This window comes from Salminus brasiliensis, chromosome 2 (assembly GCF_030463535.1).
Source record: "Salminus brasiliensis chromosome 2, fSalBra1.hap2, whole genome shotgun sequence".
NCBI classification, from domain to species: Eukaryota; Metazoa; Chordata; class Actinopteri; order Characiformes; family Bryconidae; genus Salminus; species Salminus brasiliensis.
Genome location: NC_132879.1, coordinates 15407071 through 15431420, shown reverse-complemented (window position 1 = coordinate 15431420; position 24350 = coordinate 15407071). Strand labels below are relative to the sequence as shown.

The 24350-nt window shown below is 39.7% G+C and overlaps 1 protein-coding gene across 2 annotated transcripts in view; it reads right to left on the bottom strand.

The window, feature by feature from the left end:
* Positions 1-24117, bottom strand: part of bicc2 (bicaudal C homolog 2) — a 28844-nt gene extending 4727 nt beyond the window's left edge. Inside the window, exons 1-16 of one of the 2 annotated variants that reach the window (XM_072673586.1) lie at positions 23826-24117; positions 20324-20370; positions 19467-19536; positions 17460-17539; positions 16842-17003; positions 15925-15978; positions 14789-14983; positions 13199-13468; positions 11842-11973; positions 10253-10472; positions 9988-10121; positions 9246-9439; positions 7366-7465; positions 6182-6221; positions 3631-3782; positions 1385-1565 (exon numbers count right to left, since the gene is read on the bottom strand). In XM_072673586.1, the coding sequence (XP_072529687.1) occupies positions 1385-1565; positions 3631-3782; positions 6182-6221; positions 7366-7465; positions 9246-9439; positions 9988-10121; positions 10253-10472; positions 11842-11973; positions 13199-13468; positions 14789-14983; positions 15925-15978; positions 16842-17003; positions 17460-17539; positions 19467-19536; positions 20324-20370; positions 23826-24117 (2323 nt within the window). The remainder of the gene's footprint in view (positions 1-1384; positions 1566-3630; positions 3783-6181; positions 6222-7365; positions 7466-9245; positions 9440-9987; positions 10122-10252; positions 10473-11841; positions 11974-13198; positions 13469-14788; positions 14984-15924; positions 15979-16841; positions 17004-17459; positions 17540-19466; positions 19537-20323; positions 20371-23825) is intronic. The other variant, XM_072673587.1, reaches the window with a different exon arrangement.
* Positions 24118-24350: the final 233 nt, after the last annotated feature.

Sequence of the window (24350 nt, the reverse complement as noted above, 5' to 3'; positions counted from 1 at the left end):
ATATTTTTAAAATATACATACATTTCTTCTTTGACTTATGAACATAACCATGATATGGATATTTCCAATACACAGTAACTATCAAATTACACCATTCATTTATTATTGCCAGCAATAACTGTGACTTCTAAGTGTTAGAAAAAATGATTTCGCCTCTGAGTATCCCAAACATTTTTATGGTTGATTTCTGCCCCTATGTTTCATGCCTCTTGTGGCTGTTATCTTCTTATGCTTCCTCTGTAGCTCATCAGTGGAAGCTGACTGACTGAGACAGAAAGTATAGTGAGGGAATTGCTCACACCGGTGGAGATGCCAGACTGATAGTCTGGCATAAACCAAACAAAAAGTGAAAGCTCATGAGTCTGGAGATGGTGGCACAGGCTGCGGGAGCTGAAGCTCTAATGATGCCTAACCTGAACCTGCAGGGATGAGCGAGTGTAAGAGGGGAAAGTGCTTTCTGTGTTGTGACTGTAATTGGGTTTTTAGCTCAGACGGCATGACTGGAAAAGCACAGCATAGAGAGAATGGTGGGTGCCAGTTACATCAGCAAGACCCCTCCAGAGAGAAAACACAGTCAAAAGCTATAGTTATGGTGTATTAATGTGTAACAGAGGAGAGAGAGAGAGAGAGAGAGAGAGAGAGAGAGAGAGAGAGAGAGAGAGAGAGATAGATAGTGACCTTGTAACTACATTAATTGGCCATTTAATCAGAAACACCTTCCACATAGGTGTGCTGTGCAGGTTTACAATTACTGACTGCAGCCCATCTGTTGCTGCACTGTTTGTTAGTGGTGATCTATTCCCTCCATCAGTGTAAAGGGAGTGATAGGCTGTTCTTACTGCAGCAGTAACACTGACAGGGTAGTTGTATGGTAGTGTGTATGTATGTGGTGCTGGTATGAGTTTATCATGCACAGCAGGTCTGTGGGGTATTTATTCATTTTAGAGTCACTGTTGGGTTAAGACTAGTCAATAGCTAACTAAACATTCAGGAATGTGCAGAAACTGCGCATTAGAGGTCTAGAGCAGGGGTCTAGAAAGTCTAAAAGAACCACTTTTGGTTCCATCAGAAACCATTTTTATAATAGAGCTGTGTGAGATCTAAAGAACCTTCACCTTCATGTTTTGTTTTAGAGAGTACTGGGCCACCAACCAAGCACCATCTGGTCAGTGGTTCTTCTATGGCGGCCCTGTTTCATTCATGGAGGGGTGCTTAGGGCTTAGAGCTGATCAATTTGTGCTGCAACATATATATATATATATATATATATATATATATATATATATATATATATATGCATGCAAGTATATGGTAGGTGTTTCTGATAAAACGGCCAATGAGTGTAGGTGCAAAACTTTTATAATAAACTGGCGACTGCACAAACCTGTTTTTGAGGAGCTGAACACAGTCATTCCTAAGGATGAGGATAAGGAGCAGGAAGTGGGTGAAGAGGAAGAGGAGGATGACACAGACGACGAAGATGCAGAGCCTCGTCTCTCTCTCCAGTTCTCAGACTCACTCCCATTACCAGAAGCTCTCTCCTTACTGGTCTGAGAGCCCCACGACTAAAGAAACACACACACACACACACACACACACACACACACACACACACACACACACACAGATCAAATACACTGTGCTATTGCCTGTTTAAATGGGACATTACTTATCAAAAGCCATTCATCTGATGCTCAAAAAGCACCAGTACCATTTAGGCATGTAATGCACTAAACCTTTTCACTACAACAACAGAAAAGCACCATATCAAATGTCCTACCAGCATCATTTGGCACAGAGCTCAATAGGCCCAACAATTCACATCCTAACGACCCACTCTAATACCAATAGACTCTGGTCCATTTGTATTTATTGTAATGTATTCACTAACCTACTGAGAGAGGAGGGGGGGAAAACCTCTTTAAATAACTCCCACCAATATAACGCTGCGGTGAGCTTTAGTCATTCAGAGCTTTACTAAAGACGATGGACGCCAGGCAGGGATGGAGGGAATGGTGGAATAAATGTGACAGTAATGTGATTTTCACATCGCTCCTTTTCTCTCTCTCTTTCTCTCTCACGCTCTCTCTGAGAAACGATAGCTGAGTAATTGAAGTTCGGACCTACTCAGACAGCTTTGCTGCACTGCATGACAATAATCACATTTTGCATTTCATTTATTATTATTGGGTGTGTGTGTGCGTGTGTGTGTACGCATGTGAATGTGCGCAAATGTGTGTGTGAGTGTGTGTGTGTGTGTATGTTTGTGTATTCCTTCACAATATTCAGGTCATTAGCACTAAACACTTTCACACTGTGCAATCCCTCTCCAGGTGGAGAGCTGTGGTCTCAAACACTGAAACAAATCCTCTAAGGAGAGATCTCCTTTAACCCCAGTGAAGTGGATGGTAATGTAACTGTGTTGGGGCTGCCACTGCTTTGGCTGCAGCTGCTCTCCGCAGGCTGGGAGACAGGCCGCATTGCTGCTACTTAAGGTTAATGAATAATAAGGAGGAGTCAGGGATCATCATTTGCTTCTGAGAAACAAACTGCAGCAGGGAACCATTTGGGTTTGTGTGATTGTGTTCATTCATTCATTCATATTTACTGGACAAAATGGCCTGGCTTTATGGGAAAAAAGGTAATTGAGTAATCAAATTAGATATGCCTATTACAGGTATTTTATGTCGACACACATGGCATATCATTATAAAATATATATACAGCTTAATTAACTATTCAATTAACTATTTTATTATAACTATATTACCTGGATTTCAGCATTGAATACTAATACAATGCAGTCTGGTTGTTATCTAAGTCATAATGCCACGATGTGTCATCTGAAGAAGACCTCTTCAGAGGACGTGTTATAGAGACACATGAAGCTGGAAAAGGCTACAAAAACAATACTCTTAACCTCCCTAGAAGTGGGCATACTGTTAAGATCACTGAGAGAGCAGAACAAGCTATTCTGAAAGAGGTGAGAAGATACCCAAAAGGTAAAAGCAAAAGACTGACAGAAGACTCAAAACAATGAAAAAGAATGCTATGCTATGCTAAAATGCTATGTCCGGAGGAAAGAGAACACTTCACACCAAAACCTCATACCAATTGTGAAGCATTGTGGAGGGAGCATGAACACATGGGTTGGGGTTACATTGCTACCTCAGGGCCAACACAACTAGCAATCATTGAGGAAACAATGACTAAATGAATTTAAAGGAGAATATAAGGGCAGCAGGTCATGATCTCAGGTCAAAGAGACAAGACAAGGCAACCACCCAAAGCACACAAGTAAATCAACTAAAGAATGGCTGAAAAAATTATTTGCGCTTGGTCACTTACTTTTTCTAGCCTGCACCGTGGATGTTTACTCAATGTACTCAATAAAAGACATGGACAGTACAGCTATGTCTGTGTTATTAGCTTAGTCAGAGTGTGTTTGTAAATAATTGTGATGTAGATAGATAACGATCAGATCACATTTTATTAGTAATTAGTGCAGAAATCCAGGGAATTTCAAAGGACTCACTTACCCTTTCTTGCAACTGTATGTAATACATAGTCATATTGCTACTATATGTAGGTATGTGCATATATAATAATAGCGTGTGTGTCTATGTGTACCTGTTGATGATTGAGGTAGGATCTATAACAGCGGCGGCTGACACTACGTAGCTCCTTCACTGCCTCAGACGGCATCGACTTGGAAAAACCCAGCCCACTCCAGGTATCAGTGGGGGTCCGCACCTCTGTCACCACTGGCTTCTTCTGCATGGCTACAAAAACACAAATAGAGCAATTAAATGGTGAATAAAAAACTGCAGGCCAGATGTACAGTTGCACTAAGCAGAACTGGTGTGTGTGTGTGTGTAGCAATTAGAGAGCCTTCTGTCTGAATCCCTCTGCATTATTAAACACCTGAAACCTAATTAAACAACTTAATAACAGGAAAAATGTGCTGTGATCTCTCTCTCTCTCTCTCTCTCTCACACACACACACAAATGTGAGTTTCTGTGAGTGCAGATTTGTGGCCTTATGTGTGTGTGTGTAGCAGATGGTTCATTCAAACTCTGTAACTCACAATTCCATTAGCTCCTCTCTGGGTGCACCATCACATTTGGCACACAGCAGCCTCCAAATGACTCACTCTGAATGATGGACAAACATTCAGACTCTTGGGAGTGTGTGTGTGTGCTGTGTGTGTATGTGGGTGTGTAATACTTTACATTAGAACATATGGACATGTATGACATTTGTGAAGTAGTGTGTATGAGTGTGTGTATGCACTCGTCCTCATGAGTTTGTTGGTTGTATGTGTGTAGAGACACTTCTCCATATGAGGGTTTTGTGTGTGTGTGAGTGTGTGTGCATATTTTAGTAGGCGGTGCTATCTCACTCTATTATAACTCTGGCAGCGTGTCACACTGAAATGGATCCCCTCTATCACCTCTTTGGCTCAGCGTGGCACATAAATGGGTCCCCTATATCACCTCTCTGGCACGTAGTGGACCTTTAATGTATTTTGTGGCCTAGTCATCGTGATGAATGCCAAATACATTCAGCTCAGATCCTACAATCAGACTGTGCAGGAGCTGTCCAATCACATCCCACTGAATATCCATTTCTGCCACTGAGATTAATGTTTAAAAACACAAGTTTGATAATTCACAGTTCACAGCACTGAAGTAATTCGCTCTTGGTTTCCAAAGAAGTGTCTTATTTAAACAGAATTACAGCTCATTTCTATTCACGTGAGATTTAGAGATTCAACATGCAAACAAATTCTATAGTGCTGGTCAACAAGACCACAGGGTAAGAAATGATTTATTACCATAGAAACTAAGAAATATAGGACAGAGGGAGGGAGGAAGGAAAGGAAAATAAAAAGAAAAGAAGAAAGAAAAGATGGAAATTCAGGAAGGAAAACAAGGATGGAAATAAAGGAATAAAGAAAAGGAATCAAAAGAAGAATGAAGGAAGTTAAAAAGGATGAAACAAGAAATAAAAAGAAAGAACAAAAAAAAGTGGAAGGAAGAAAAAGGAAGATTCAAAGAAATAAGGAAGAAGCAAACAGGGCAGGCAGGGGTAGATGGAAAAGAAAGGAAAATGAAAGAAAGAAAAAGAAAAAAGAAAAGAAGAAAGAAAGACAGAAAGGAATGAAAACAAGGATGGAAATAAAGGATCGAAAGAAAGGAATGAAAGAAGACAGGATGAAAGAAAAGAAAGAATGAAGGATGAAGCAATATATAAAAAGAAAGAAGGAAGAAAGTGGAAAGAAGAAAAAGGAAGATTCAAAGAAATAAGGCGATAAGGAAGAAGCAAGCAAGGAAGGAAGGTAAGGAGGGGAAAGAAAAGAAAGAAAGAAAGAAGAATGGAAGGAAGAAAGGCAGACAGGGAGAAAGAAAGGTAGGGTGGAGGAAGCAAGCAAGGAAGGAAGAAAGAAAGAAAGAAATTAAGGGAAAAGAAGACTGAAAGAACAAAAGGAAGGAAGAAAGAGAAAGGAAGAAACAAATAATGTAGGAAGGGGGTAGAAGGAAAGGAAAGAAAGTGAAAAGAAAAGAAGAAAGATTTGAAACAAAGAATGGAAATTGAAAGGAAAGGATTGAAAGAAAAAGGAGAGAAGAATGGAAATGAAGCAAGGAATAAACAGAAAGAAGAAAAAAGAAAAATAGAAGACTCAAAGAAGGAAGGAAAGCAGACAAGCAGGAAGAAAGGTAGGATGGAAGAAGTAAGCAAGAAAGGAAGGGAAGGAGGGAAAAAAGAAATAAAGTAAGCAAGTAAGGAAGGAAGAAAGCAAGAAAGAAAGAGAGAAAGAAAGAAAGGATGGAAAGAAGGAAGAGGAATAATGTAAGAAAGGATAAAGCAAACAAGAAAGTTAGTAAGGAAGGTAGAAGGGAAGGAAGGAAGGAAGCAAGGAATACAAGAAGAAAAAACTGAAAGATAGAGGAGGAGAGAAGGAAGGAAGAGATGACAGGATCAAATGAGGAATGGGAGAAAAAAAAGATATAGGTAGGAATTTAAAAAGGAAAAAAAAAAGAAAAAATGCTTCTTGCAAGGGATGAAAGCAAGAAGGAAAGAGGGAGAAAAAAAGAAGGAAAGGAAGAAATAAGGAAGAAAATAATGAAAGCAAGAAGGAAAGAGGGAGAAAGAAGGAAGGAAAGGAAGAAGGCTGACCTCTAGTTGCGAGTAGTTTCTTCCTTTCGTAGTCGTGCTCCTGTAAGAGAAACAGTGGGTTGGAAATGTGTTCACTCTGACCTCATTATTGACTGAGCTGGTCTGTTATTGTCTATCAGATCTGTATCATCATCAGATCAGAACAGTCACAGTCCATGACTGACCTAATCACCGTCTCACCTACACACACAGGCACACACCAATCTACATCTGCCTCTAAATCCATAGATCCTTAGGGTCTGCTTTATGTTCTCTACAAGCTGAAGATGGTGACCTTCAATGCTTCACGTTATCTGAGCGTTTCTTTCCATCACTGAGAAAGAGAATAGAAAATACAGTCTGGCATTCATCCAACATCCAACCCATTCCATAAAGCTGACAGAGTCAAGCTTTCTCTGGAGTGAATACAGAGCTGCCTGCTCGCTCCCTCTGTTCTATGTTGAAAAAATTCTGAAAAAATTCTCCACACAAGGATATCGATGGAGACAAGATGGAGAACACATTCTTGCTCTGGATTGTTAATGATGACACAGGAGCATTCATGAGTTCAAGCATTCAGAATCATAATGTCCTCCTCTGAAAACATGGAGGTGGTCATTGTAGTAGAAGTGACATTACTCAAACTTCTCTAGTATATACAGTAATACACTAAATATACAAAATATACTACAGATTCAAGTAGTAATAACAAGTGGGTGCTATGTATGATGGGAGCATTTTGGCCATCAGACTGGACACCAAGCCAAGTCTGGTTGTTCTAGTCTCGATGCTACCAAAGGTTTGTTTGTAGATACCTGCACATTAAACAAGGGTCTTCTAAAAAACTGGTATTAAGAAGGAGTTTGCATCTGCTTTTTTTGCAGATTTAACTGCAGTTCTGGTTCACAAGCACCATTCTAACTCATCTCAAAGGTATTGGATGGAGCTCCAATGCAATTTCGCTGCTACACAGCTGACTGCTGCAGAGCTTTAAACCCCTCTAGCTGGTGTTTGCCATTATGCATGGTGACCCTGGGCTCATGTGCAGCATCCTGTTCCACTGGCAGTGCTTTTCTATGTATTTTAAAAGCTGTGTGTGTGCATTTGAACACCCATGTCAGCAATAGGAACACCTTAAAGTAAGAGCATTCAGTAATTAGCAGCAGGGTCCACAAATCTTTGGACACCTTTAGGGGATACTCTACCTCATTACTGGAGTTCGAGTCCAGAGAGGGGAAGATTCTAAGACTGCAGCGTCTGTCCCTGTTAAAATACACACCATCCACCTCCATCCTCACAGACCTGCTACACACACAGACACACAGTTCTAACACAGTTGCACAGGGAAATGTATACTTAAAAGGTATATCATTGAAATTACACTTTGAAATATGTCATTGATCATTTAAGAGAGTGGATTAAATTAAGGATTTAAGTTAAGGAAATATCTGTCAGAAATAGAAGAAAAAACAAACTGTTACAAATGTTAATATGGTAAATACATAATAATATATATATATATATATATATATATATATATATATATATATATTGTTTTGTTTGTTTGTTTTTTTATTTATTACTGTATATATATATATTTTTTTTTTTTTATTTTTTTTTACTGTGGTTTACTGTTGCCTTGGCAACTGTACTTACTGCCATGTTGCTTTCATTTTCTTTTTTTTTGTTGTTGGCTTTTTCATGTTTCTGAATGAACTATCTACAATAAATGTAAAGTACTTCCCCCAAAAAAAGTATTTTGTAAAACTATGCTGCAAACAAGATAAAACAAAAGTTCTCTATTAAAAACTTGAGGCACATAAAACTCATATTTACTCGTGAAGCGACTGGTAAACATCGCTGATTGTTATTATTGTTTATTTTTGTTATTATTACCTCTTCTGTCAGCAACAGTGTCAATTCAATTTGTTTGGTTGTAGGTGAACCTGCCCTCATGAGGTATAAAAACAATATATGATGAACTAGGATCAGCTAAATATTAATCTAAGCAAATGCAGAAATCTAATTATAAAGCTTCTAATCATGATGTATTTGTTTAGAGAAATGCATTGAGAAATTACACCTGAGCCTTTGCAGCAATAAAACAATCGAAAACAAATAACACCACAGGGAACTTTTCAGTAACCACACTGTGAGGATACGGCAGAATCAGATTCAGATTCAATCAGTTTACAGTGGAAAATGTCACAGTCAAAACAGCCTTGCATGACAAACTGAGCTGAAAGTCCACCCAAGCTGTGAGAGACAGATTCCTCACTGCAGGAAGAGTCATTAAATGTAACAATTATTCTTTTATCTAAAGGAATACTGGGGTTTGAATGACTTTTCTTTCAGAATTTGCCTTAAATGCTTAAATAACTGCCCCAGACAGAAAAAACATTTGTTTGTGAAAAATGAAAATGAAAATTGAGTACATAGATCATTAGAATTAGAACCTTATCATAACATTTTAATTTGAATCACAATAAGTATCTAATACCATACATTCAGAATCTTAATTCGAAACTTTCTCAATGATCAGATTCATTTTTTTTGTCACCACATATGACCCTGGATGCCTCCACATTCATTCACATAACTGAATTCAGTAACATCAGTGTTTTGAGAAAACAGAGAAGTGAAATTGTTGGTGCTACAGGTGGGTTTTTTTTTCATTTTGTTGTTTATTAAATAAATATACAGGGTATATAATAAGGCTATATATGATGTGTAAGGTAAAATAAATGTGTGGATAGCTAGGTAACATTTGCTGGCTAGGTTAAAATGAAGCTAAATTGAAAAGTTATCTGGTTTAGGCAATTTCGTAGGGGCACAAGGTTGACTACAATGTAAATACACCATTGAGTGAAAAGTTTGTTACACACATATATATATATATATATATATATATATATATATATATACACTAACATATATATTAGTATGTGAGGTAGTGTAGTTGTAGTTCTACAGTATACACAGTATCATCACCATAGGAACAAGATATAGTATTTTTGACTTTGTGACTGTTGTCTACATCTACTCTTGCCATAAATAGATATAATAGATAGATAGATATGTTTACCTTGGAGAGGACTGTAATGTCATTTGATGGCCTGATTCTTGGATTTGGTCCCTGGTAGCTCCTGAATGGCTATTCCTCCTGACTGACCCTGCAGGCTTGGCAGAGACCTCTTTGACTTCAATGACCTGTTGTGCAGGCAATTCAGACTGTGGGCTCTCTGCATGGCCTGTGGGCTGGTCCTCGCTCTCAGGAATCTGAACTCATAAGACATTTTATATATATTTTGTTATTTTACTACACAGACAAGCTTCCTGTGCTGTCAAATATAATATCTGAATAATCTAATTTAATTTAATTTAATGTAATTAAAAAATCCATTAACCAGCTCTCACTTTGGAGATGTTTTGTAATTATTTAATAAAGAAGAAGTATTAATTACTTAGAAAAGCAAATGAGTATTTTTTAAGGTGTGTTATTGCAAATATCATAACAGCTGCAATGGTCTTCAATGCTTAATAACATTCACCATAACACAATTCTTTTTTTATTCCATTGGTAAAATAATACTCAACAGTCTGACCATGCATAATAGACTCTCATTTGCTCCAGAAAAGACCAGTCCAACACTGAATATCCTGAAGGAATCGTCTAACTGTTTAAATAACTGTTTAACAAAGGTCTCTGCTGATGGCAATTATGGCCAAATGTCCAATTATGTTTCCACATTAACCTCCAATTTAGACTTTGCAGTAGCGCTTTAGAGCAGATAAGTACTTTCAATCATTTTTATCATTATTCACACCTTCTCTAGCTTAGAGTCTGTTCCTCTCAGTCCCAGGCGTCCCTCATCTGCTGGACCTGACAAGCCAGGTGGAGGAAAAGGACGTGGTTTTGCTGGGATGGTGCTCGGCACTAAATCCGGCGTGGGGACAGTGGCTGAGAATTTACAACAGTATCAAAGATTAAGGATAAATAAAGAGACAGTAGTTTGACACATACAACATTTCATACCACACACATTCAGCCCTGCTTACTTTGCATAGCATTACACATACACCTACACATACCTGTTTCAGTGAGGTTAAGCTGTTGCATTAGCATGTTGAACCAGTATCCTGTAATGCCATTGTTGACCAGCAGAGGGTCTGTAGAGGACTTGGTTGCTATGGAGAGCTCGCAGGAATTCTTAGCCGTCACTAAGACTTCGCTGGATTCCAGACCCAGCAGGAGACGTCTGGCCTCATATAGACTCGCTATGTTCCTCTCCAGCCCCTTCACCACCACCGACTGGGAAATGCAATGGCAATTTAAAGGCGCATCATCATGGTGGGAACTGTAGTTTACTGTATATCAAACTACAACAGAAGTACAGAATGAAAAAGTTGACACATTATAAATGATGGACTTAGGAACATCCATCCATCTTATCTGCCTTATCCCAGTCAGGGTCGCGGTGGGTTCAGAGCCCACCTGGAATTACTGGCCACAAAGCCGTCATATCTCCTTGACAGGGCACCAGTCCAGTGCAGGGTACCAACACACCATCATTCACTCACATTCACACCTAGTGTCAATTTAGCATAGCCAATTCACCCACTATGTGCATTTTTGGGAGGGGGACGATACCAGAGTACCCGAATGAAACCAGGTGCGGGACAACACAAGAGGAGAACACCCACTCAACTCCTCACAGATAGTGACCGGAGCAGGGATCGAACCCCAGGCCCCTGGAGATGTGACACACGCAGTACCTGTGTCGCCACCATGTCAGCCACATAAAACACTCCTATGATAATATTAAGAATTTAATAAGAAAAAAAGAACATTTACAGTATTTAGCTGACGCTCTTAACCAGAGCAACTTACAAGGTTACTCGTATTACAGAGGTGGGCCAATGTAGTGTTAGGAGTCTTATTGGTGTTGCACAACATAGTCACCCAGACCAGGAATCAAACCCCATCTGTTGCGCCACACCAACCACAGACTATAGTATAGACTATAGTGTCGTACATGTAGAAGCTCAAATTGCATACAATAATGTAATTAAAAAAGGTAACACAAAGACAAAAAGGCAAGCTAATTAAGTATACTAATTAAAATAAACCCAGGCAATACATAGACAACATTTAAAAAGATAAATACAAAGGAAAGCTGGAATTTTAATTAAAAGCAAATTGACTTGACTGCTTGACTGTCTATTAAAAGGTAGAATTAAGTTCCTCAGCACACAAACAGAAAGAAATCTCCTGCAATTTTCACAAGGAATGTGCAGAAACTAGAACAAGAGCTAAGATCGCATGTTGGAATGTAATCAGACGAGACAGGCTGTGAAGTCAGCAGTTGCATGGCCATTAACAGCTTTGAAAACTAGCAAAAGAACTTCAAACTAGTTCTAGTTCTGGACAATATGACAATATTCTCAAGAAAGGATGGGTTTAGGATGTTTAAGAAACACTACTACAATATACTTGAAAAGAGAAACATTATACACTGCAAAGGCATGACATAGCAATTATGGCTAAATTATCAGCAATTACGTCTGCACATATTTGTCAGAAACAACCAATGACTTTACGTACTGTGGGTGGAGAATGACATTCTCAACAGGTCTCAGCGTATACATAATACTCATACATATTGTGGGTAATGTAGTACCTTAGCAGTCTGTTTGACCTTTGGTTTGACACTGATGAAGACTCCGAGGCTCTGCATCATCTGTGCAAGTTTACGAGGGTCTGACTCCCCTTCCTCCTTCATTTCAAACATCAGACACACAGGCAGGCAGTCCTACATGAGAAAAGTGATGGGGGAAAAAAATACTGAATGTCACAATCCCTTATGCTTTCAGTCAGTGCATAACAGGGGAATACATCATGCACCCTATATGCTGACTTCTCGTCTTTAAGCGGCGGCTGGGTTCCAAAATGATAAGCTAGGGCTGGAAATGATATAACACAAGGTGAAATTCCATTCTCCTAATTCATATCTGTTACTTGTTAATGCAAAGTATACTTTTTAGGTTAAATGTCATCTAAACATGAATATACTGAGTTCAGTTTGAGAGAAGATGCCACCTCCTGAAACAAAACAAACATAATCCCTCTTGTTAAGCTAAAGTCCTCATATTCATCACCCTTAGCATAAAACCATCATTCACAGGCACCAAAACTGGGTTCAAATACCATAGTATTAAAAAGCTCGATTTTCCATTTTTTGCACTAAACGTATTCAGTTACAGTTCATTATACACCTCAATGTTTTGTCAGAACCCATCCTTGCTATGGAGCAGTGGAACTGTTTTCTCTGGAATACATCCAGAGATGTTTGCTCAACATCCTGACCCTCACAAATGCGCTTGTCGCTAAATTCAAACAAATCCTCAAAGCAATGCTCCATAAGCTAGCAGAAAGCCTTCCCTGAACAGTAGAGACAGTTACTCCAACAATAGCAGGATACACTCTGTTTAATACCCTTGATTTTGATAGAAACAATGAATGAGCAGTTGTCCCAATACTTTTGTCCAAATATTCTTTCTTCACCTTTTGAATGCCTTTAGGTTTTACTCTGATAAAAAAATAAAGAATGAGTTGTTAGTGATCTGAATAAGTTGTTCATGTGCAAATCACTCTCATGGAATCCAATAATAAAGGCAGCATTTTATATAGAAAATAGAGCAGCACATAGAAAGCGTGGTTATACAGTTTGTGTGGTATACGTGGTTATACAGTTTACTATGAGCGGCAGTGGCCTGACTATTCTGGGGGCAATTACAGGGGACGAAGATATATAGAGTTAGAGAGGACAGAGGACAGGAGTCCCTAAATGTATGGATTATAATATGCTAGTGTCAGAGACAAATGCTGGGACAAGAAGTGCCGATAGAGGGACTATATTACCTTCTCAATCTCTCCCTCTCTCTCTCACACACACACGCACACACACACACACACACATACACACACATACACACACATACACACACATATATACACATAGACATTTTCTCACTTACCATGAGCTGCTGTCGCGCGAGACACACACCATCCGCAGTTCCCTGTATGAGCAGGGATGGGGTGTGTTGTGGGGCCGTGAGGTCAGGCAGCACAATCTGTGTGTGTGTTTGGTGCATTACACTGAGGAAGTTGGCTCCATTCTGGCCAAGCAGAAAGAGATGCTGCTGAGAGGTCACGTCCAGTTGGGTACTGACCATGACCCCTGTTAGCCCGGCAACCGCTGCCGCTTCCCGGCCCAGCAGGAGCTCCATGAGGACGCAGGTGGCTTTCTACCAGGAGCAAAAGGTTAAATGATGTTACGTTTTAATATGGTGTTATTGATTGCATTACACACAGTAGGGTTGGATGGTATTCAAATCCATATTTTGATGAATTTCTAACAGAAAGCTTTAGGTTATAGTGACATACTTTAGAACCCTATGGGATATACATTATGAGAAGAGAGGATTAGGATTACTCATAATCCAATACATGTCACATGTTCCCTCACTTGCCTTTAGTGACAATGTGACTGCTGATGAAATTTAGCTTCCGAACTGCTCAGATTCAATCAAATGCCTCAATACTCAGCGAAGTGAACGGCACCTCACAAAAAGTGGAACAGAATACCATATACTGAATGAATTCAGCCCCCTTCTTCCTTCCACTGGCAGCCTGATGTCTAGTCTAGTGCATGATTAAGGTATAAATACAGTACATCCTACTTTCAACAAGCCTTAAAATAATTCAGTGGAAATTCATAAAAATCTGTCAAATAGTTAATACATAAACACTGATGAAATGTTTCATTTGTTGTTTTGGATTTTTTAATTTAGGGGATTTCTCATTCCGAAAGCATCCTAAAATGTAAACAATAACTGTATTTTGAATTCTGCCTTTTCAAAACATAGGTTTTTATCTGTTCTAATATGTATTCCCAGCACTTATGTTTACCACATTAAAACACTGACCTCAAAGCAAAACATTAACCCAAAACATTCTTTTAAAGAGGCTGTGGGATTTTTGAAGGCCAAAATAGCATGACCGACCATGACAGTGACCTGTTAAGCAGCATTTCAGTTATTGAACACATACTCAAAAGATAGAAAAGGAACTAAGAACTAAGCAGTAAAACCAACTGCATTACAGAGTATATGTACAGTTACTCAGGGAGTTCCCCAGGGCTCTGCTCTTGGCCCCCTGTTATTTATCATCTATATAATGCCTTTTGAAAATATTATTCATCCCCAATGCCTCAATTTCTATTGTTATGTGGATGACATTTAGATTTTAGTCTTGCAAAAGATCTTAGCCTTAAACCCACTGAATCATTCCTACTGGCCCCACGGCTGTCCTGTATTCCTACGTTAATGAATTGGTTGAATGCCAACTTTCTTAAGCCTAAAGCTAAAAAACATGATTTTTTTATTTAAGAATCTGCGGCCAGAGTCTTAGTACACACTAAGAAATTTGCCCATATCACCCCCGTCCTTCATCAGCTACACTTACACTTACACACTCAGTTACAGAACACATCCTTTATAAAATCCTATTATTATTATTATTATTATTATATAATAAACATGTGAGTGTATGTGTGTGTGTTTTACCTTCACAGCAGCACAGTTTCCCTGCAGGCCTCGGACCACACAGGTGGAGCAGTAGAGTTTGGGTTGTGTTCTGAACGTCACGCTCACTCCGAATGCCTGTGCTACATGCTGAATGAGTGGAGATCCTGCGTCCGTAACAACCCCTCCCACCAGGGTCAGTGGCAGATCAAAGGTCAAAACCAGAGGCTGCAGGTCCTGAAGGCAACAGTGAGAGGTCAGGTAAGTTTTACTCTTTTGGTGGTGCACGTATTTGTCACTGTACAGTGTGGACTGTACAGCGAAATGTGTCCTCCGCATTTAACCCATCTGGTAGTGAACACACACTCACACACACACATGTGTTAGGGGCAGTGAGTACACACACACACCCAGAGCGGTGGGCAGCCAACTCCAGCGCCCGGGGAGCAGAGAGGGTAAAGGGCCTTGCTCAAGGGCCCAACAGTGGCAGCTTGAATCGAACCCACAACCCTGTTATCGACATCCCGGAGCTCTAACCGCTGAGCCACCACTGCCCCACACCAAGCATTTTCTCTTAGGTGCAGTCTTTAGTATTTAGATGAGATAACAGTTTATATTATTGTAACAATACTAATCAAATAATAACTCATTATTGTAGTGATCATGATTAGGTTACAAAGAGCATTTAGGGCATTTTGAGCTTCTGTGTCTTCTATTCTCTACAAAATTCAATATTCAAAAATGTGGAATCACTTATTTACATAACATTAAACAGATTGGAGTTGACAAACTGTAATATCACGTTGATGCTGTTTAGCCCTTCAGGTTTAGAAAGAATTACTGGGATAAAGAACATTTTTAGACAGAAGGATGGTTGAAGGGATGTGCAGGTCATTCGAAATATTGGACAAAGTTATGCCAGTGATCAAACTTTTAAGACATTAAACTTGACCAAAAATGACAAAATATTATTAATGTATAAATCTATTATTTGTTTACTATTTATTTAAAATACCCTTTACTGTGGAGTTGACAAAGTAAACAATTTACCATCAATCATTATTCAGTCATTATTGAACAATAGAGCAATTCATTATTTATATGACAACTGATTCCAAGATTTGGAATGGTGGTGTCTTTAATGTAAACTTTGTGTGATGTCAATGTATGACACTGACTCTTATATGTCTTCTTGCAGACTCCACACCCTGCACAGGTCCGGCGATGGACACCTGTCGAGACAAAGAACAGTGAGAACAGTAACTCAGCATCTGACTAGACCAATCAACTGGATCACTAAAGGCTGATCTCTTGTCAACTACCTCAAGAAACTGGAGTAATATTCTGTACCTGACAGGATCACTGCTGTTATTAGGGCAAAGGGATATACTGTTCTCTTGTCTCACACTTACACCTTAGCGCTGACATCAGTGATATAGATATGGTAGCTAGCTCAGTGCCCTAGAAGCAATAGGGGATAAAGGGCCTTGAAAGAGCACATCAGCCATGATTGCTGAGGTTAGGTACACCTTCACACCCTCCCATATCCACTTCTTGCTGGTCCAGGGAACTAACCAGCAACCCCCTGGTCCCAAACCTGCCCTCACAGTTGCTCTGGATAAGAGCATCAGCCAAATGACATAAATATAAACATAAATATATTAGCTCTTATCTTTTCTCACTTCTCTTTTCATTGACCAACATGTTTACAGGCATCCATGATACTGGAGTTAAGATACACAGGGCAAAGATAAATGGGAGATAAACATTGTTCATCTGTCAGGAATAGTTAGACATACTTACCAATTCAGACAACATTCACCATTGAGACATACTCCCCAATAATGCTGACAAATGTTCAGACTATTCTCTTATTGGCTTGTGTTACATCAACTCTGCCTTGAGAGCTTGTGTGTGACATGTGTACAAACCAGCATATTAGAAATCTATATTGGTTGAAGCCAACCTTGTGTCCATAGCCCTTACTGGGCACATGCCTGGTAGGCCAGACTGATCATTAATGCCTGTTTGCCAGTCGGGCCTACTGGGCACATGGCTGCTAGAAAACATTGACGTCTCTCCAGGTCCCTCATACCTGGTTGCTTTTCTCTCCAGTTGCACTGTGGCGATTAGAGTCAGGGAAGTGGATGTGGCAGGACGTGTCCTCCATGACCTTTTTAATGTTTCCACCTCCTTTACCAATCACGTGAGAGTGTTCAGTATGGGTCACGTCCATCTTCAGAGTCACTTTATTGACCTATGTACATTTTAAGAAAAAGAAGACAGTGTCTTTAAGACAAAAGCAAACACTTATTTCTTAGCAACTGTTGCTAGGTTGGGCAAGCTTCACAGAATGTTTGTAAAAAATCCTTTCATCCTGCTTCTGTCTTTTGCAGAGTTACTTATTGTAAATATATATATGTAATATTTATGTGTGCAAAAAGCCACAATAGTGGGACAGTAATGTAGAGTATTTGTTGTACATGGTGGAAAATTCCATGCTGGTGCTTTTTGACCTTCCTAGCTTGATTGGCTACAACAGCACTGTCCAGCTCGGTAGTTTATTTTAAGCAGAAAATCTAAAATCTAAAATTTCTCACTTGGTTGAATGTCTTTTTTGCCATCATTTGCCCAAAAAGCACACATTTGTGGGAGGAGCTTAACGAGTGTGATTTACCTGCTTATTTATAAATGATACATTTTAAACATTTACCTTAGCCTCCAACAGTTCCAGAATCTTCTGCTTGGCCTCAAGGACATTGTCTTTCTTTCCCTCCACTTTTACATGTGGATCTGCAAAAACAAGCACAGCCAACAGCTACAGTATAAGCCACTCAAACACACATACAGTATATCCCTTTGCTCTAATAACAGCAGCGATCCTGTCAGGTATAGAATATTACTCCAGTTTCTTGAGGTAGTTGCTGTTCATTTTAGCTATTTGTTCTGGGGCTGGAGGTCATAGCATCTTCTAGCATTTCACCTGCTGTTCCAGATTGAGATGTGAGACTAAGATCTGATGTTCTGTGTGTGTCTGCTGAACCAGTCATATATATATATATACATACAGCTCTGGAAAAAAAACACCCTACATAATCAGTTTCTCTGGTTTTACTGTTTATAGGTAATGCGTTTAGGGAATTTAACATATGTGTTGTATTTCATAAATCATGGACAACATTTCCCCTAAATTCCAAATAAAAATATATTTTGCTATTTAGAGCATTTATTTGCAGAAACTGCTCAAAAGCAATTACTGAAATAATGCAAAGAAATGATTATTCCAATTTAAACAAGCGCTAATATTTGAACTTTGAGAGCATTCAGAAAACACTATTGTGAAATAACCTTGACTGCCAATCACAGCCTTCATGTCTTGGCTGGGTCTCCACTAGTCTTTCACATTGCTGTTGTGTGACTTTATGCCATTCATAGTATGCAAATTCAGGTAACTCAGCTTTCTTTGACGAAATGCCTGGAATAAAATGCCTGCCACACACATAGAGATGCACATTTCATAAAAAAAAAATAAAAAAATAAAAAAGTAGTCTCTTATTTTTTTCCAGAGTACATATATACTGAACAGAAAAATAGGAAAAGCAACTACAGAATATACCTGTGTTACTGGAGATTTGTTTTTTACTGCATTTGCAGATTTACTAGGTTTTTATTAACACTCCATATTTGAGGTCAAATTGTGCCAGAGCTCACAGATCAGAGCTACTGCACATTTATTTTTAAAATCTCAGCCATATTTCATCCAAAGTCGTATTATTCCATAACTACAGTGAAAACAACACACATGAACTGATTTATTAATAAGGTACAGGGGTGTGTAAAAATGTTTGGCATTTTTATATAAATTAATTGTCTCTACTTTCTAGTGATAGCTTTCTACTAGATTCTGTATTTGCTCTGAGGATTTGATTGCATTCAGTAACAGTAACTTCATTAGAAGCTGTGTCCACAAACATTTGGAATCTAACAGTTGTTCTTTACATTGTATCAAAATGTCATGATGGACCAATAGAAATGCTCCATAATGAATAGGATTAAGATGTTAAGATGTAACTTCCTATTCATTGTCTTCTGTAAAGGCGCAGTTTTGGGGAGACACAGTTTTTGGGAGACAATAATGATATGTATTTGTGCTCAGATGAATGTATAAAATGCTTAAGTCTACTATGGTAGTGCAAGACGAGAGCACTGCAAGCCAATTAACAGTAATCTGAAAGCAGTCCATCGTTTAGAGAGCTAGCCATGTATTGAACACATTGTTGCCACTCATAAAAAGTGGAGCTTTCCTAACTCCCGCTATAGCCAACATCACCTTTGTGACTGATCTATCATTAATCAGATTTGGCCTACATTTATTTTACCAAACCATTCCCTCAGAACTCCTTATCAGAAGTGTCTAATGTAAGTGTCTAATGGTCGTCTGTACATCCCTTTAAAACCACATTTCTCTATAATGATGAATGTGTGAGTGAGGTAATATGGCTGTGGTAGGGTCCCAGAATGTCTAATGTGGACCTGCATTTAAAAGTAATGTTATTTATTCCGTTGAATGTAATACGATTTATACTGCCCAGTCCTGCACAATAAGCCATTGCAGCTGGAGAGCAGCAATAATGAAAGAAAGCTGAGATGTCAAAGATGGAGACAGAGTAGTCGAGAGCGCCTGTAATCTGACTGCTGTATGAGACGAGACGTCTCTCACCTTTCTTCGACTTGGCTCCAATCTTCAGTTTCGACGGCCATTTCACCTGAGTGTTAGTTTCCTTCATTATCTGGAGAGATGGAAATGGAAATGTGAGAATGTGTGTGTGTGGGGGGGGGAATGGGAAGGGGGGGGGGGGGTCACAAAGACAGCATAGTATATAGTATATGTGTGAGAAAGAGAAAGATAAAGGCAGGTGTGTGGGAAAGAGAAGAGAGGACATATCCTCTCAATGCACACACACACACTTTCAAGGGGACAATGCACCATTAGCATTTCAAAGCAGCACATTATTACCCCTGTAAGACGCTGAATCGTGAGCAAAGTCACTTCCATAGAAATTAATAGATAGCAGTATTCCTTAGTTACACTGTTAGAGGAGAATGGCTCAGTGGAGACCTCACAGAATGAGAGAAGCATTGACTCCTTAAAGGGCCAATATCAGGAACTACCAAACTTCCTGATTTACTTCGCTTTTATTTTTAATAGATGGGTTTAATGCCCAGCTCATGCAGTCCATACATGGAGATTTTTGTGATATCTCAAGACTAAAGTGGTTATATACAGCATATCCACAAATTGAACCCACACAAGTATAACCCAGCTATTCACACAAACTTTATAAGGAGTGTTTCAGCTTGGACTGCTTTTAAACAAGATACGATACAGTGCAGCCAATCAGAACCCAGTTCAATTACACATATCTTAAAGTCTTAAAGGGACAGTTACACAAACAGGCTGCTTAATTCTATGGGGTAAACAGAGCTAGTATGTTTATGGGATAAACTGAGGTTGTTGGTACAAATTGGTGTACGATTTGTCATGTCCCACTGTTGACCCCTCAGCTGGACACTCACCTTCTCAAAAAACTCCTCTCCACTCAGACTGGTCCCTTCTGCAGGGCCTGCAAATAACAGATACAGAAACCAATTAGAATAGAGGAGGGTAGTGAGTCAGTTCCTCGCTCTTCTAACTACATAAAATTGGTTTCTTTCAGGGTTCTGTAGTAAAGACAAAGGGTCGATATAGATCTGTGAGAATCAAAAGATGTTTTCAAGATGTTTTCCATCACCAGGCAAAGAACCATTCAAGAATTCAAATGGTTATCTGCCTAGTAATGGATACATCTTGTATATGGTCATTTAAAGAACTTTAAAATGGCTATTTAAGCACCAAAAAAGGATTTCACTACATGCGTCAAAGAACCAGTTTTCTATACTATACTATACCATACTATATATTCTGATAATAGTGTGGTTGCTAAGCAGTTACTGGATAATTCACAGTACTGTAGATATTAAATAACATGGCTTCAGAATAATAAATGAATGACCCAACAGTGTAAGATGTTAAATATTATAGGAAATATAATAGTAGTAATATGAATTTAGGCTCTACCTGTTGAATCTGTAGCATGCAATTGATTACCACTGAAAAACATCCATGAACCTCCATGAATAATTTTCATTCAATGGAAGCCAATGGGAGCAACTTACAATAGGCTTTACAGCGATCAGTCATGACATTAGCACCACTGACACATGGCGTGAAAAACACAAAATGGGCAAGCCTAAAGATCTAGGGTGTTCCCGGTGTGCAGTGGTCGGTACCTACCAAAGATGCTACAAGACAGGACAACCAGAGAACCGGTGACAGGATCATTGGCACCTAAGGTTTATTGATGTGATCCATGTAGGTCGCACCTCACAACTTACAGGATTTAAAAAGTCTACTTTTGCTAAAACCTTGGTGCCGGATACCACAGATTGCCTTCAGAGGTTTTGTGGAAAGGTAAGGTCTGTTGTGGTGGCATGAGTGGGACCTACTCAATATTTGGAATGTGGTACTAAAGATATGGCTGATTGCTGGTTTTCTGTGTTTTTACTTAATACAAGGAAACATGTCCAAATTATCGACTGTGGTAACTGGCTGTACTCTACAGATGCAGCTGATGTAGGTTAGGTTGGATAAATCAGGGATGCTTTAAGCTGGTTGTTTTATCATCAGGTCTACAGCCTGTGTATAGTGTGTGTGTGTGTGAGAGAGAATCAGGTAGCAATGTATAGGAGATGAGATAAGTCAACAAGTTTAAATACAAGGACAGGCAGACAAATGTGTGAATGTGTGTGTGCACTAGTGTGTGTGTGTGTGTGTTCTGGGGGTTAAAGTTAAACACAATGAAAGGGCATAGCTCCACACTGACATTTACAGGGTTAGGGTGAACATCCCTCTCTTTTCTTCTCCCCCCTTCTCATCGCCATGGGTTACACTGCCCTGCTACCAGGAATGGCCCAACTACCAGCATGTGTGTGTGTATGTGTGTGTATATATGCGTGTGTGTGTGTTTCTGAGTAAGAAAAGAGAGCCAAAAGCCTCAGAGTTCTGAGAAACAACGTCAAGCAGCAAAGGCATTTAATTTGTGACAATGCTGCTGACGTAAAACCATCCCCCAACTGAAAACACACAAACACACACTTTCGGGAAAAGAAGAAAAGCGAGTGATAAAGTCACGGCTAATCCTGAGACACCGCACACACACACACTCACTGTAGCACAAGCCTATCCATGCCCTGTGTGTCAGTTCAGCTGAGATAACACTCCAACAGCAGCAGCTACAGCCTACTCAACATTCGAGTGATCAGCTTCCCTCTAACTTCTATTCTTTTTCTGTCTCTCTGTCTCTCTTTCTCTCTCTCACTCTCTCACACACACACACACACTCCCTCTTACACACAGGTTTTTTTTTCTCTGAACATCAAAGCAGCAGCAGGGATGACTCTGTCCCAGCATGTGAGACTGAAACACTTCTTCAAAACTCCAATCCCCTCATCAGTCACCAAGCTGCTTCTCCACGATAACACACACACACACGCGCGCGCCCGCATGCTCGTCTCGCTGAGACAATGCTGTCGTCCTCTGCACTGATGCAGGCTGAAACAGGGCCTGGAGGGGAGCCTAAACACCGGCATTAGTGCAGAACAGCCATCATTTGCTCAGAGCAATCTCGGAGCAATAACACTCCATGGCCACGACATGACTGCAGAATGTCAAAGCGTTCCATCAGGGGACTGAGCCGCTTTAAAATGGCAACATCCATCATACGGCCGTAATAGCAGGACTGATAATATTCCAAAAAGTCCAAAGCAGGGTTCTCAACTAATGATGGAGCAGAGGCTTCAGCTGTACAATATGGACATAGAGGGGGAAATGCTATATTGTAATTATTATGCTACATAATTATATATATATCCTTCTTAACTTTCAATGGAAATGCCATTTTCACATTATGTCAGAAAGGGGAAAAATGGAGATACAAGGATTTTGCATGACAGTGACTGACTGTTTTTTGTGTTGTCATGGTTCTAAATAGAAAACTGCCTAATGGTAACAGATACAGGGAATAGTTGTAACACTCGCTAGTGTTACATTCCCACATTTATTGCATCTGACTGAAGCTCTTATCTAGAGTGACTTACATTCGAATCATGCTACACAAATACGAGAAAGTCTTGCCCAAAGACTTTTGAGCGGCTATTCACACCTGGTATTAACAACCAGCATAAACCATAGTGATCAGATCACGTTCGGATTGTTCTCCAGAACAATTTTGATGCGTGATGCGGTTCTCATCTGCACACACTGGGGACACATTTTAATAAAAAGTATAAACCGTATCCGGTCAAAGTAGATTCAGATACTATCCAGATAGGAAATGTGTTAATGCCAGGTGGGTGCAAACAGGCTTTTATTGGTGTAGCTCCAGCACTGAACCTTAAGCTACATCAACCTAAATACTGTACCCTATATTAGTTTGATACCCTCTCGTGATTTGGTTTCTAATATTGTCCTTTTACAATGTTTGATGCTCTAACAAACTGAAAATGACAATATTGACATTTCTAAATGAAGAACATTTACAGACACTACTTATATTCACTGTTTTGAACAATGTATTGAATTTAAAATGTGAGTTTTGGGAATCATTAGACTCTTATTATGAAGTTTTAATCTGAGAGGAAACGAAAAGACCCCACTTAAATGTATCCAGGTTGAAGTTTGGTCTGCATTTTACCCCAATCAACAACAGCTTTTTTTGTTGTATCATGTGAGATCTATGAAAAGTGTTAAAAGTTAGGTGGAGCACTTGATGAACGTGGAGCATTTTGAGATCAAAATCAAAGATTTGAGTCAAGACATCATTTCAAAATCATCATCATTTTGTGAACCAGCTGTGCAATGATGAATAACAACATGCTGTGTAGCCCTGCTTTCACACAGTCCTCCTGTCAGAGCACAACTACTGCATTAGGTCAAAACAGATCGAGTCAACACACAGCACACACACAAACACACTCTCACCATAAAGCATGCTTTCCAGTTTCTTCCTGTCGATCCGGAACCGCTCCTCTATCCAGTCAGCAGAAGAACATTCCTGGTCTTTGGGCTCTGACTCCATCCCGGAGTTTCCATCTTCGTCATCCTCTTCCTCATCTTCATCCTCTCCATTCCTGGCCTGAATCTGGTGGTCATGCTCTTGGTCTGCGTCCAGTGCCTCAGAGCTTTGGTTTTGTTCAGGCACAGAGCAGGGCTCAGGCTCGAGGACTTCAGGTACCAGAGGGTCCATGGAAGTGCCCTTCACGCCTGCTGCCATGGCTAAAGTGTTTGTGCGCTGGGGAGAGAGCGTCTGTGTATACACCACAGCGTGACCAAGGAAACCAGCCGAAAAAAGGCAAGGGGGGGCACCCCTACCCCAACCCCATTCCCATCCCCAGCCTTTATCCCTCTACAGCATCATAGACAGTCACATAGACAACCACTAAACTTCTCACACACTTTGAACCAGCAAGAGGGGGCTGGGGGGCATTTTAGCACACTAAATTGTTG